At 43.5% G+C, this 13,779-nt stretch overlaps 1 protein-coding gene across 3 annotated transcripts in view; it reads left to right on the top strand.

Moving 5' to 3' along the window:
* Nucleotides 1-13,779, top strand: part of LOC141050975 (uncharacterized) — a 66,119-nt gene that overhangs the window by 41,133 nt on the left and 11,207 nt on the right. For all 3 annotated transcript variants that reach the window (XM_073547738.1, XM_073547740.1, XM_073547739.1), the window contains exons 2-5: nt 8,395-8,541; nt 8,671-8,841; nt 8,937-9,060; nt 9,143-9,240. In XM_073547738.1, the coding sequence (XP_073403839.1) occupies nt 8,395-8,541; nt 8,671-8,841; nt 8,937-9,060; nt 9,143-9,240 (540 nt within the window). The remainder of the gene's footprint in view (nt 1-8,394; nt 8,542-8,670; nt 8,842-8,936; nt 9,061-9,142; nt 9,241-13,779) is intronic.

Consider the following 13,779-nt stretch of genomic DNA (forward strand, 5'->3'; position numbering starts at 1 on the left):
GGTCCAATTTCTCCTGTTACCCTTGGGAAAATAAAAAAAAATTGGTGTGGAAAAAATACGATTTTTTTATTTTCACGCCCGGGCGTTATAAACTTCTGTGAAGCACTGGGGGGTTCAAAGTTCTCACCACACATCTAGATACGTTCCTTGGGGGGGGTCTAGTTTCCATAATGGTGTCATTTGTGGGGGGTTTCCACTGTTTTGGTACATCAGGGGTTTTCCAATCGCGACATGGTGTCCGATCTCAATTCCAGCCAAAAAGTAAAATGGCGCTGCTTCCCTTCCGAGCTCTGCCATGCGCCCAAATAGTCGTTTTCACCCACATATGGGGTATCAGCATACTCAGGACAAATTGCACAATAACTTTTAGGGTCCTGTTACCCTTGGGAAAATAAAAATTGGGGGTGAAAAGATCATTTTTGTGGAAAAAATATGATTTTTTAATTGTACCGCTGTACGTTATAAACTTCTGTGAAGCCCTTGTGGGTTCAAAGTTCTCACCACGTATCTAGATAAGTTCCTTGGGGGGGTCTAGTTTCCAAAATGGGGTCACTTGTGGGAGGTTTCCACTGTTTAGGTACATCAGGGGCTCTCCAAACGTGACATGGCGTCCGATCTGAATTCCAGCCAATTTTGCATTGAAAAAGTCAAACGGCGCTACTTCCCTTCTGAGCTCTGCCATGCGCCAAAACAGTGGTTCCCCCCCACATATAAGGTATCAGCGTACTCAGGACAAATTGCACAATAACTTTTGCAGTCCAATTTCTCCTGTTACCCTTGGTAAAATAAAAAAAATTGAACCTGAAGTATTTTTTTTGTGAAAAAAAGTTAAATGTTCATTATTTTAAATATTCAAAAAATTCCTGTGAAGCACCTGAAGGGTTAATAAACTTCTTGAATGTGGTTTTGAGCACCTTAAGGGGTGCAGTTTTTAGAATGGTGTCACTTTTGGGTATTTTCTATCATATAGACCCCTCAAAGTGGCTTCAAATGTGATGTGGTCTGTAAAAATAAAATGGTGTTGCAAAAATGAGAAATCGCTGATCAACTTTTAACCCTTATAACTTCCTAACAAAAAAAAATTTTGGTTCCAAAATTGTGCTGATGTAAAGTAAACATGTGCGAAATTTGCGAAATTTTTGCCAAATTTCCATTTTTTTTTCACAAATAAACGCGTTATATGAGTGAAATTTTACCATTAGCATGAAGTACAATATGTCACGAGAAAACAATGTCAGAATCACCGGGATCCATGGAAGCGTTCCAGAGTTATTACCTCATAAAGGGACAGTGGTCAGAATTGTAAAAATTGGCCCGGTCATGAACGTGCAAACCACCCTTGGGGGTTAAGGGGTTAAACTCTAATAACCTTCCAAAATTTTTTATAGATTCAAGGATTCGTCTATACACTGTAACGTGGAGCTTGTTTCATTTCACTGGTATATTATTGTTTTAATGTTTTATTTATTGAAATCTGCAAGTTACATCCGAAAGAAAGCAATCAACAGGGTAGCTTACAAAATTATTATATAACCTACAAATTCCACTTTTCGGGAGTTAAACAGATAGTTTGAAATATCAATTCATGGCAAAAACTATTGATATATAGAGGTTTAAGAACACCAACAGCCTTAAAGGAACTTCCAGCAGCAGGATTATCTGGGTTCAAATCTGGGTTCTTCCCATCCACACGCCCCTGCTACATCACATATGCCATGATTTCAAACAAAGATGAAGAAGAACAAAAAAGAAGAAAAGAGAAAAGAAAAAAAAAACAGTATAGGGAGTAAAGGGACAGGAGGTCAAGTAATTAGAGGAAGAAGTTGGGATATAGGGGTGGAATATAAGGGAGATAAGGGGAGGGGGGGGGGGGAACACTAGGCAACAAGGATTTCGTCCACTCTGATAAAGCCAAGCAAGGAGGCCACCATAGCCTTATCAACTTCTACTAATGGATCTGAATCGGGTCCATGGGTGCCATACTCTTTCAAAAGCTGAAAGTGAGCCATTCACCAAGGCAGCCAGTTTGGCTACTTGATATAGCATATCTACCTTCTCTTGCAATTGGGATATAGATGGAATGGTAGTTGACTTCCAGTTCATAGGTATCAAAAGTTTCGCTGCTGAAAGAATGTGTTGAGTCAACAGAGCAGTATTTTTATGTCCAGTCGGTGACAGAAAATTTAAAAGCACTATCTCCGGTGTCAATGTAAGCTTTTTGCCCACAATTTCCCCGATATAATCCTCTACTAGTCGCCAGAACTGCAGCAGGGGTGGACAGGACCACCACATATGTAAGTATGTTCCCTCCGAATCACAGCATCTCCAGCATCTAGCAGAAGACCCCGTCCGCCAATAAGTGTTCTGCTGTGGTGTAATATACCATCTGGCGACTATTTTAAAGGAATTCTCTTGTGCTCTAACACATTGTGATGGGCCATGAGATGAATTATAAATGTGTGATATTTGATTTGGGGTAAACTTGAATCCCAAATCCTTTTCCCAATGTGTTATATAAGCTCTTTTGAGACAACAGTCAGTTATATTTAAAATCTGGTAAATAGACGACATTATCTTTTTGGGTTTATCCTTTGTTGCACAGAGAGTCTCAAATGCAGTCAGTGAGCGGGTAACGTCTGCTCCTAAAAGATACCGTGCCAAGGAGTCTCTTATAGAGCCGAATTGTATAAAGGTCAAGTTGGAAAGCCCTGGTTGCTTCTTCAGTTCCTGAAAGGAGGGGAGTGCCCCGTCCGCCAAGAGGTCATCAACCGCTACATTTGCCAGGGAACCGGGTTTGATTACATCATTGTCTCGGGAATAAGATGCATGTGGCATTATATCTGCCAACTTGAGTAAGGGGGACAAAGGGGGAACTAGAGTTTTCACCAATCCCTTCCATAATTTTAAGGTAGCTTTGGTGTGTATATTAGGTAGATTTTTGTGTATGTTTTTACAAGGATATGCCAAAAGGATGGATCTCAGGGGATAAGGTGCTAGGGCTTCCTCCACCTCAATCCACTGCTTATTGTTAGGAGACCGCAACAGGTCTACCACTCTGGTAAGCATTGTCGCTTGGTAGTACCTCATTATGTCTGGTGCACCCATCCCACCCCTCGATTTGTTTAATGTTAATGTCCTGTATGCTAATCGGGGCTTTTGCTTTTTCCAAACATATCTGCGGAATAATGTATTAATTTTAAAAAGATACGATTTGGGGATGGTTATAGGGAGCATTTGGAAAATATATATGAACTTGGGTAAGATTAGGCTCTTCAGTAAATTTTTCCTTCCCATCCACGACACATACGAGTCCCTCCATGATTTCATGATGGTTTCTACTGAGGCAATTAGGGGGGGAATATTCTGTTGAAAAAGGTCTCTATCCGATCTTCCACCTAAATATTTGATATATTGTTTTGGCCAGGTGAATGGGTATGTACTTTTTAGTTTAGCTAAGGTATTCGGGGATATATGTATGTCTAGCGCTTCCGACTTAGACATATTTACTTTAAAATTGGAAATTTTGCTATATTGATCTATAAGAGCCATCAATGTTGGGAGTCCCAGCAAAGGATTAGTCATCAAGACTAAGAGATCGTCCGCAAATGCCGCTATTTTATAGTGTGTCTTATTGATGCGAATACCCTCTATTCCCTCATGTATTTGTATGGCCTTTAAGAGAGGTTCCATTGCTAGCACAAATAACAACGGGGATAGGGGACAGCCCTGTCTTGTTCCGTTCTTTATAGTAAATGCATCTGTTGTAAAATCGTTAATCCTAATATGTGCTGTGGGCTTATCGTACATTGCCATTACGGCTGCTATAAACGCTTCGGGTATCTCAAACTTGATCAGCACTTCCCGTAGGTATACCCAGTCCACCCTGTCAAAGGCCTTCTCTGCATCTGTTCCAAGAAGCATCAATGGTAGTTTACGATTTTTTGCGTATTGAAGAAGGTGCAATACTTTATGGACATTATCCCTTCCCTCCCTTCCACCCACAAACCCGGTCTGATTTAAGGAAATCAAATTTGGCAATGACTTGGCCATTCTTTTTGCCATCAGCCCTGCTAGGATTTTTAGGTCCACATTAAGGAGAGAGATTGGCCTATAGCTACTACATTGTTCAGGATCCTTCCCCTCTTTGTGTATTAGGGATATTCTGGCTGTAAGCATTTGGTTTGGCAATGGGTGGCCTTGTAAAACTGCGTTGCAAACGTTCAATAAATGTGGGAGTAGGAGGCCAGAGAAGGATTTATAGTAAAGTGCTGAGAATCCATCTGGACCGGGCGCTTTCCCCTTCGGGCACTTTGACAGGGCGGACTGCAACTCCCCCAGTGAAAAAGGTCTAGTAAGATATTGTTTTTGGGAATCAGACAAGACAGGCAGATCTAAAGTGCTTAGGAAGGACCTAGTGTCCATGCTTCTTTTAAGTGCGGAATCGGCGTTATCTTCCGGACGGAGATTATATAATTTCTTATAGTAGTCAAGGAATGCCCGCTCCATGTGCTCAGGAGCTTGCGAGCTGAACCCTTGTTCATTCTTAATTGAGTTAATCAGCGTACGTGACTGCCGCTTCCTTAGTTGCGATAACATTAATTTGGATGCTTTGTCTCCATGGACGTACATTCTGTTTTTCCATGTTGCATATAGCTTAGCAGATCTCGAGTTTAATATGTCTTTAAGTTGCTGTCTTTTTTGTTGCAGCTTCTCTAAGCTATGTTGATCTATTTTATGTTTATGTGTAAGCTCCAGCTGTGATATACTATCATAAAGATCCTGGATTTCTTTTTGTTGCAGTTTATTTAGAAAGGAAGTGATAGATATCAACTCCCCCCTGACAACTGACTTATGTGCTTCCCATAGTATCTGTGAGGAAATTTCTGGCGAAGCATTTTGCTCAAAATATTGGGAAAGCACTTTGTTTATACGTGTCTGTACCTCGGTACTTCCAAGTACTGACTCATTGAGCCGCCATACTCTATGTCGGGGAAAGGCTTTAGATAATGAGAATTTTAACAAAACCGAAGAGTGATCGGAATAAATATTCGGAATTATTTTCGCCTGTTGTATATTGGCAAGCATTTTACTGGATATAAAAATATAGTCTAAACGGTGGTAAGATTTATGAGGGTGGGAGTAGAAGGTGTAGTCTCGGTCAGAGGGGTTTAGATATCTCCATGTGTCAATCAATTGTAGAGATCCCAGTTGTGACTTTATATCTGTAAAGATCTTTAGGTGAGAGCGAACTTTTCTGTTTAGTCGTGTCTAGCAAAGGCTCTAATGCAACATTCAAGTCCCCACCCACTATCAATGCACCCTCTCTAAAGCCATCAATTTTTTTCAGTGTTGAGAGTACCCATCTCAATAGTTTTTTATTTGGTGCGTATAAACTGCACAATGTTACCAGGGCACCGTTTAGTAGACCTTTGACAAAGATGTAACGACCCTGAGGGTCCGCCATAGTTTCTCTTAGCTGGAAGGGCACTCCCCTTGCCACTGCTATTGACACTCCTCTGGAACCGGACTGGGTGGTTGTCGCATGAAACCATTTATCATAAATCGAGCTTTCAAAGGAGGGCAATTTATCCGGTTTGAAGTGCGTTTCCTGAATAAGCAATACTGCTGCCTGCTGTTTTTTGAATAGTTGTAATGTGTGGCGTCTAGTGTTTGGAGAGTTCTTGCGTTAAAAGAGATGAATGTGTGTACCTTATCCGAATCCATCATGTTTCTGTACACAGCAGCATCCTTGCAGCTCACGACGGAGACGAATCCTTGTGCCTATAGGTGTGGGGAGGGGGTCTAGGACAAGTAGACCAGACGAAAGAAAGAAAAGGGTAGAGAAAACAAAAAGGTAAAGAGGGGGAGAACACAATATTAACATTATCCATGTTATTAAGTTGCACAATATCATTGACCAATATGCCAACGTACCATAGTTACCTACTGACATTGTTTCATAGAATGCCAGCTTGAGGAAAATTCCAATCAACCTTATAAACTAAATATGAAATATGAAATGCTCCATTCTAGGAGAATGCCCAGTTTGGGCTGTAACTAAATCTAGGTTGAAATCTTACAACGAATTATTGGATAGATGTGGCAGCAGTGCTTACCCATATTTGGAAAAGCACGCCAACCCCATCAGATTTGCTTCAACCACATTCAATACCCCAACTGGGGTAGACACCAAGAAAACTTAACTGCAAAATCTGGGTCTAACCCAAAGATCAAGTATTGTCTCTGGAGTCCTTAGGAAGCGAGGTCTTTGTCAGCTTCCTTTTCAGCCTTTGTGATTTTGGCGTCAGGGCTATCTGCCACGCCGGGTCATCTGGCAGCGGATGCAATAGGGTCGCCGAATGGAAGGACTCCAGGTCCGGGTAGGCCTCCAGCTCAATCCCCAAGGACTCACATGCCTCTTTGATGTCTTGTGATGTTCTTGCTGAGATACCTTTGTCTCCATTTGTGATATGTACTCCAAACGGGAACAACCATCTAAAACGGACGCCTTTTTTTATCAATGCTTCAGTGAACGGTTTCAAGATCCTCCGCTTCCTGAGAGTGCTAGCCGATAAATCCTGGAAAAGTTTAATTTGTGAGCCTTCATACGAGATCTCCTGCGCCTCCCGCGCTCTGCGAAGAACTAAGTCTTTTGCTCGATAATCAAGGAAGCGACAGATCACATCTCGTGGAGTTTCCCCTTGAGAAGGCCTCGGACGCAATGCTCTGTGTACTCTCACCAGTTCGATTTCCTGCGGATCTGATTCATTAAGTAGTTCTTTGAATATCTCTTGTGTTGCTTTCCATAACGCCTCAAAGGCCACCGTTTCAGAAAGGCCTTTAACTCTTATGTTGTTACGACGTTCTCTGTTCTCATGATCTTCTAGCACCGTGTGAATTGTATGTAGTTGGATTTCATGGACTTTTAAAGAGTCTAGTACAGCGTTCGAACTTTGCGTCATGGCAACTTGCGAATTTTCCAATGTCTCAAGTCTGTGGCCTTGAAGTTTTAGGTCGTGTTTTATCTCTGCAAGTTCTTGTCCTATTGGCTCAAGAGCTTTAGACAATATACGTTTGATGAACGAACGAGTGACTAAGGCCTCTCTCGCTGTGCTGCCCGTGTCAGAGTCACTCTCCGGTTCAGAATCTCATTTCACTGGTATATTAAACTCACATAAAAAAAATGTTTTAGGGATTCAATTAGGCATCCATACACTCTGATGCGGATCTTGTTAAATTTCGCTGGTATATTAAACTCTGAAAAAAAAACCCTTTCAAATATCTTTATGGATTAATTGATTCACCCATAAAGTTTAATGAGCTTTATGTAAAGCTATGGTGCGTTAAAATATTTAAAAACCGCTTGGCCTGGTACAGGTCGCAAAATATTTTTTGGTCAAAAAGTTGACTATTTTCTTATGCATTGTAGAATATGCTTTGTGTGAAATTTAGTTGGTTTATAATGAAAACCAAAATTTGCCTGCTACAGATCTACACTTTCTTAATATTTTAATGAGGCCGTCCAGCTGTTGCCTTCAGGTTTGTGTAGATGACCTTGCTTGCAATTTTTGGAAGGCTTTGCACTCTGCATACCTTTTAGTAGTGTAGGAATACCACAACTATACTTTGCTCTCAATATTTGAATGAGGCTCTCAATATTGTAAGGATGACCTTGCTTGTAATTTTTGGTAGGCTTTGCACTTAGTGCATAGCTTTTATGAGTCTGAGTGCCACTACATGACAATTTGAACAAAATGAATATGAGGCCCTCCTTTTGTCTAATATAGGGTGTATCTCAGTCCCTCTTACATCACATTTTTGGCAGTTCTTTCTTCCTTCATAAATTACACCGAAATTTCCAATTTTTTTACTACAAATTGCAGTTTTGGTTTACTTACATTATTATTTTTAAAAAATCCATTTTAAATTTTGCCTTATATAAAAGTCATTGTACAGGAAAGACTGTTTCTTAACATTTTTTTTTTCTGTAAACTCCAATTTCTTGTCACTTCTGAATGTTTTTTTTGTCAGTCCTTAAAGTGGAGTAATAGTGTGACACAATTGTTCTCGGAAGTGATCTGGGAGTCAGAGATGCTTCCAGGGGTCTTCCCCATCCTGATCATCTTCCTTTTATCACTTTTTCCTTCCATGTCAACATTTTCACTGCCTCCAATAACTCTTTGTAGGATCTATGTGTACAGTATACTAAAAGGATCTGCCGAAAAAATGCTCTGATTTCACATTGATTCCCATTATACTTGTTAGTCGAAACAAGCATTAGGAATTGCTCAATCAGCATCCAATCATTTTAGTGCTCGCTCATCTCTACTAGTAATTGTATTATTACATGGGATTCTTTATGATGTTACATTGGCTCATCTTCTTCATATTCAGGTCCTTACAATATCAGACCCTCTCATTGGAGATCTTTATAAGAGAATTTTCCAGATTGACCTGTCAAGAATGGAAAGGAACAGGGAGAATACGGCAGAGAGGATATTACACCTCACCCTAGAGATCCTCTTCCGTCTTACTGGAGAGGTGGGAGATTCTGATTACGTCACATTACATCATTCTTATCTATGGGAATAACAGATGGATAGAACTGGAGAGGTGAGGAGTCTGGAAATGTCTGTAGTGAGATTTATTAATGTGTCTCTCCATAACCAGGATTACACAATAGTGAAGAAGAACTCTAGTGAACGCTGTCAGGCCACTGTGTCTGAAGGATGGGGAAGACACCACAGCCCAGTCAAGGAACTTCCACCTCACCCGCTGATGTATGAGGACCAGATGATCCTAGAACTCACCTACAAGATGATTGAGTTGCTGTCTGGAGAGGTGACACTGCTGGGAATTCTGTGACATTATACTGTGACATTATACAGTAATGCTATTAAAGGATCCGGAGATGACGGTATCATTGTATGTGTCAGATTCCTATAAGGTTTCAGGATGTCACCGTCTACTTCTCCATGAAGGAGTGGGAGTATTTAGAAGGACACAAAGATCTGTACAAGGACGTCATGATGGAGATTCCCCAGCCCCTCACATCACCAGGTAATAGACAGGACTAAATACACACGGCCTATAATTATCTGTATGTAAAGAATGAATTCAGTCCTGTATGTGTTTCCTCCAGTTCTATCCAGTGAGAGGACAATGCCAGAGAGATATTCCCATCCTCTTCTTCCACAGGACTGTAAACAAGAAGATCCCAGTGTTCCTCGGAATCATCAGGTAGATGAAAAGCAGGTATCAATAGATCTTCCCTATGATATGTAGAAGGCTGTGAAGGTCTTGTACCCAGTCTTGTTTTATCCACCAGTATTCTATACAGAAGGACCAATTTATTAGAATTTTCAGTCCTTTCCTTAGCCTGTACAATGGACACAGGGCTCCAGAGTCCAGCATAAAAGTAAAAGATTACTTTTCAGTGTGAATGCACATTAGTAAGGGAAGATTGAGCGACTTTAACGGTGCATGTTAATTTATAATACAGTATATTAACCCAGAAACTTCTTCAATAATTGCCATTTGCCATTTTACGTGCAATCATGTCTTGAATATGCTGTGAATGTTGTGATCGAAGAAAAACATCCAATGTGAGAGGATCTTGTGAACATAAACAACTTGTCGAGAAAGATATCAAGAACCGTTCTGAGGAACAGGTTACGTAAATTGCAGCTAAATGAAGCACTGGTGACAAACTAACTTGTCAAAAATCACTAGTTGATTCAAACAAATGGGCTATAGCAACTGACAACCAGTGCCGGTGCCATTGCTGTCTAAAGCGAAAAAAAAGCAAAAGTTATTACTGAGCAGTGGAAAAACATTTTCTAGCCACATGAATTCAGATTTATGTTGCACTGTCCTGATGAGAGTGATGGAATTTGGCACAAATAGCATGTTTCCATTGTGATAAAACAGTCCGGGATCGCCTTTTCTGGGGTCAAAGGTCACGTGCGTTCAGCATGAAACTCGGGCGCAGAGCTGGGATTCGGGTATAACTGACACTGGGTCAGGTTTATTAATGGTGAAAGCAATGCATAAAGAAATAAAACATAAAAAAAATCCTTGCCTGTCCGGCACTAACTAAACAAAGTACAACCTAACTACCAACTGGCGGGCTTCTCCCGTCCAGCCAAACCACAGTTGCAGTGGGCACTGCTCTCACTCACGTGTGTCTCTCACACAGACAGGCTCTCTGTGTTCCCAGGCTGAGACACTCACACAACCACCTGGCATCCTTTTATATCCACCTCCCATTATTCATTAGCAAGCAGGTGCGATACTGACCAGACTAGGCCACATAGGAAAGGAATCTTGGCGAGATATACCTGCCCTCATCCACTATTCCCACATGATTCTCACATATCCCCCCCTCTGCTCAGACCTCTCCGGTCGAGCAATGACACCCGCCAAACAGTGCACTCGGGACAGGGCATCTGCATTTCCCATCTGTACCCCTGGGCGGTGCTCCACCGTAAAAGTGTAGGCCTGCAGGGCAAGGAACCACCGGGTCACCCGGCTATTCCGTTCCTTGTTCAAGTGCATCCACTTGAGAGGGGCATGGTCCGTGATCAGCCTGAACTTTCGGCCCACCAGGTAATATTTGATGGCCTCTAGAGCCCACTTAATGGCGAGGCACTCTTTTTCTACAACTGCATACCTTTGCTCGTGTTTATTCAGCTTCCTGCTGAGATAGAGGACTGGGTGTTCCACTCCGTCCCTCACTTGTGAGAGTACTGCCCCGATACCGGTATCAGAGGCATCCGTTTGTACCACAAACTCACTGCGGAAGTCCGGAGTCACCAGTACGGGCTGAGAGCAAAGTGCCCGTTTTAGGCTATGGAAGGCTTCTTCAGCTGCTAAACTCCATTTAATCATGACGGAGTCTTTCCCTTTTGTAAGATCTGTCAGGGGGGTAGCGATGGCTGCAAAATTGGGTATGAACCGGTGATAATAGCCGGCGATCCCCAGGAAGGCTTGCACCTGCTTCTTGTTGACAGGTTGTGGCCAGTCCTGAACCGCCTGAATCTTATCAACCTGGGGTTTAACAACACCCCTCCCAATTACATACCCCAAATACCGGGCTTCTTCTAGCCCGATGTGACATTTCTTGGGGTTCGCGGTTAGACCTGCCTCCCACAGGTCGTCAATCACAGCTTGTACTTTCTGGAGATGAGTCTCCCAGTCCAAGCTGTAAATGACAATGTCGTCCAAATAGGCCGAAGCGTACTGCCTATGTGGCCTCAGGACTCGATCCATCAGTCTCTGGAAGGTCGCCGGTGCTCCGTGCTGTCCAAACGGCATATACACATACTGAAATAGACCTTCTGGGGTAGCAAATGCCGTCTTTTCTCTGGCAGCCTCCGCCAGAGGGATCTGCCAATACCCCTTTGTTAGGTCTAGGGTCGTAATATACCGGGCTTTTCCTAACCGATCTATTAACTCGTCGACCCGGGGCATAGGGTAGGCATCAAATTTTGAGACCGCATTCAGTTTCCTGAAGTCATTGCAGAACCGGATGGTGCCGTCCGGTTTAGGAATTAGCACAATCGGGCTGGACCAAGCACTGTGCGATTCCTCAATGACACCTAACTCTAACATTGCCTTCACTTCTCGGGAAACGGCTTCACGGCGCGCTTCCGGGATTCGGTAGGGCTTTACGTGAACTGTGACACCAGGTTCTGTTACGATGTCATGTTTCATTAGCGTAGTCTGCCCGGGTTTTTCTGAGAAAAACTTTTGGTTGTGAAGTAGAAACTGCCTGACCTCAGTCTTTTGCCGCTCCGAGAGAGTCTCTGCAACCCGTACCTCCGGTACGGTATGCGAGCAGACGGGACGGGCCAGCTCCGCTGACAAGGCAGACCGATCTTTCCAGGGTTTTATCAGATTTACATGATAAATCTGTTCAGGTTTCCGCTTACCTGCCTGGTATACTTTGTAGTTTACTTCACCAACTCTTTCCTTAATCTCAAAGGGGCCCTGCCACTTTGCCAGGAACTTACTGTCCACCGTGGGGACCAGGATCAACACCCTATCTCCGGGTGCAAACGTACGGATCTTGGCGCCCCTATCATAGATTCTTTTTTGGGCTCCTTGAGCCTGCATCATGTGTTCTTTGACTATAGGCATAACAGCCGCAATACGGTCCTGCATTTGTGTGACGTGATCTATCACCGTTTTAAACGGAGTGACCTGACCCTCCCAGGTTTCTTTTGCAGCGTCTAACAGTCCGCGAGGACGTCGGGCGTACAATAACTCGAAAGGCGAGAATCCCGTGGAAGACTGGGGTACTTCCCTGATGGCAAAAAGCAAATACGGAAGTAAATAGTCCCAGTTCTTCCCATCCTTGTCTATCACCTTTCTCAGCATCTGCTTCAGAGTTTTATTGAACCGTTCGACCAACCCGTCTGTTTGAGGATGATACACGGATGTGCGTAACGGTTTGATTTGTAACAATCGGCAGAGCTCCTTCATTACCCTGGACATAAAGGGAGTCCCCTGGTCGGTGAGTATGTTTTGGTATACCGACCCGACTAAACACATGCACCAGTTCCTTGGCAATCGTCTTGGTGGCCGTGTTACGCAAACGGATGGCCTCCGGGTAACGAGTGGCATAATCCAAGATGACCAGGATATGTTGGTGTCCACGTGCAGACCGTGGAAGGGATCCAACTAAATCCATCCCAATCTTCTCAAACGGGACTTCAATAATAGGTAGGGGTACCAAAGGGCTACAGAACCGGGGCTTAGGTGCAGAGGCTTGGCAGTCAGGAAAAGACTCACAATATACACGAATATCGTGATGCATGCCTGGCCAAACAAAACAGTGTAATATCCTTTCGGTGGTTTTCTGGACTCCCAGGTGACCTCCCATCACTTGTCCGTGGGCCAGGTCCAGCACCTGCCGCCGGTAGGGTTTTGGCACGACTAATAGTTGCACCTTACCTTCCCCCTTTTTCTCTATCTGATAGAGTAAATCATTCTCCAGAACCATGTAAGGATATGCCAGCCTAGAGCCAGGTTCTACGGGTACCCCGTTTATCACTTTTACATTTGTCCTAGCCTGAGAAAGGGTAGGATCCTTTATTTGCTCGCTTTGGAAGTCATCTTTCTGAACTTCTAAATCCGGCAAACGGGGAGGTGGACGGCTGTCGGCCTCCTCCTCTTCCCCGGTCTCCTCCGTATCACCCGCCATGACTGAAAACGGGAACTGCAGGTCATTTCCAGCAGACTCTTCCCCCGAGTCTTCCGGGGAGACCTCTTCCAGGGGTTCGGGACCCCCACGCACCCTGGGAGAAGAATCATGTACACGATTACCCAAGGGCATCAACTGATTCTCCCACAATTGCCAGAAGTGGGGAAAATCCCGGCCCAGGATAACATCATGCAATAACGCCGGGACGAGTCCCACTTTATGTTGCACAGACCCATAGGAAGTAGTAATGCATATGACCGTGGTGAGGTACGAACAGGTGTCTCCATGCACACACATTACAGAAAATTTGTCTGATGGTCCAGTCGGGGCTGACACCAGACTGGCCTTCACCAGAGTCACCACACTTCCCGAGTCTAACAATGCCACCACATTTTTGCCATCAACAGTTAAATCACACAAGTGTTTTTCCGCATCCTTTTGACCGGCATTCACACTCACTACCCGTGCAACCATAGACATGCGGTTTTTTGAGTCTGACGTCGCACTGCATGGGTTCAGTAGTGACCGGACAGTTCGCAGCAATATGTCCCAACTCTTGGCAGCGGAAACAC

This window comes from Dendrobates tinctorius, unplaced genomic scaffold (genome assembly GCF_039654945.1).
Source record: "Dendrobates tinctorius isolate UK_male_01 unplaced genomic scaffold, ASM3965494v1 ptg000155l, whole genome shotgun sequence".
NCBI classification, from domain to species: domain Eukaryota; kingdom Metazoa; phylum Chordata; class Amphibia; order Anura; family Dendrobatidae; genus Dendrobates; species Dendrobates tinctorius.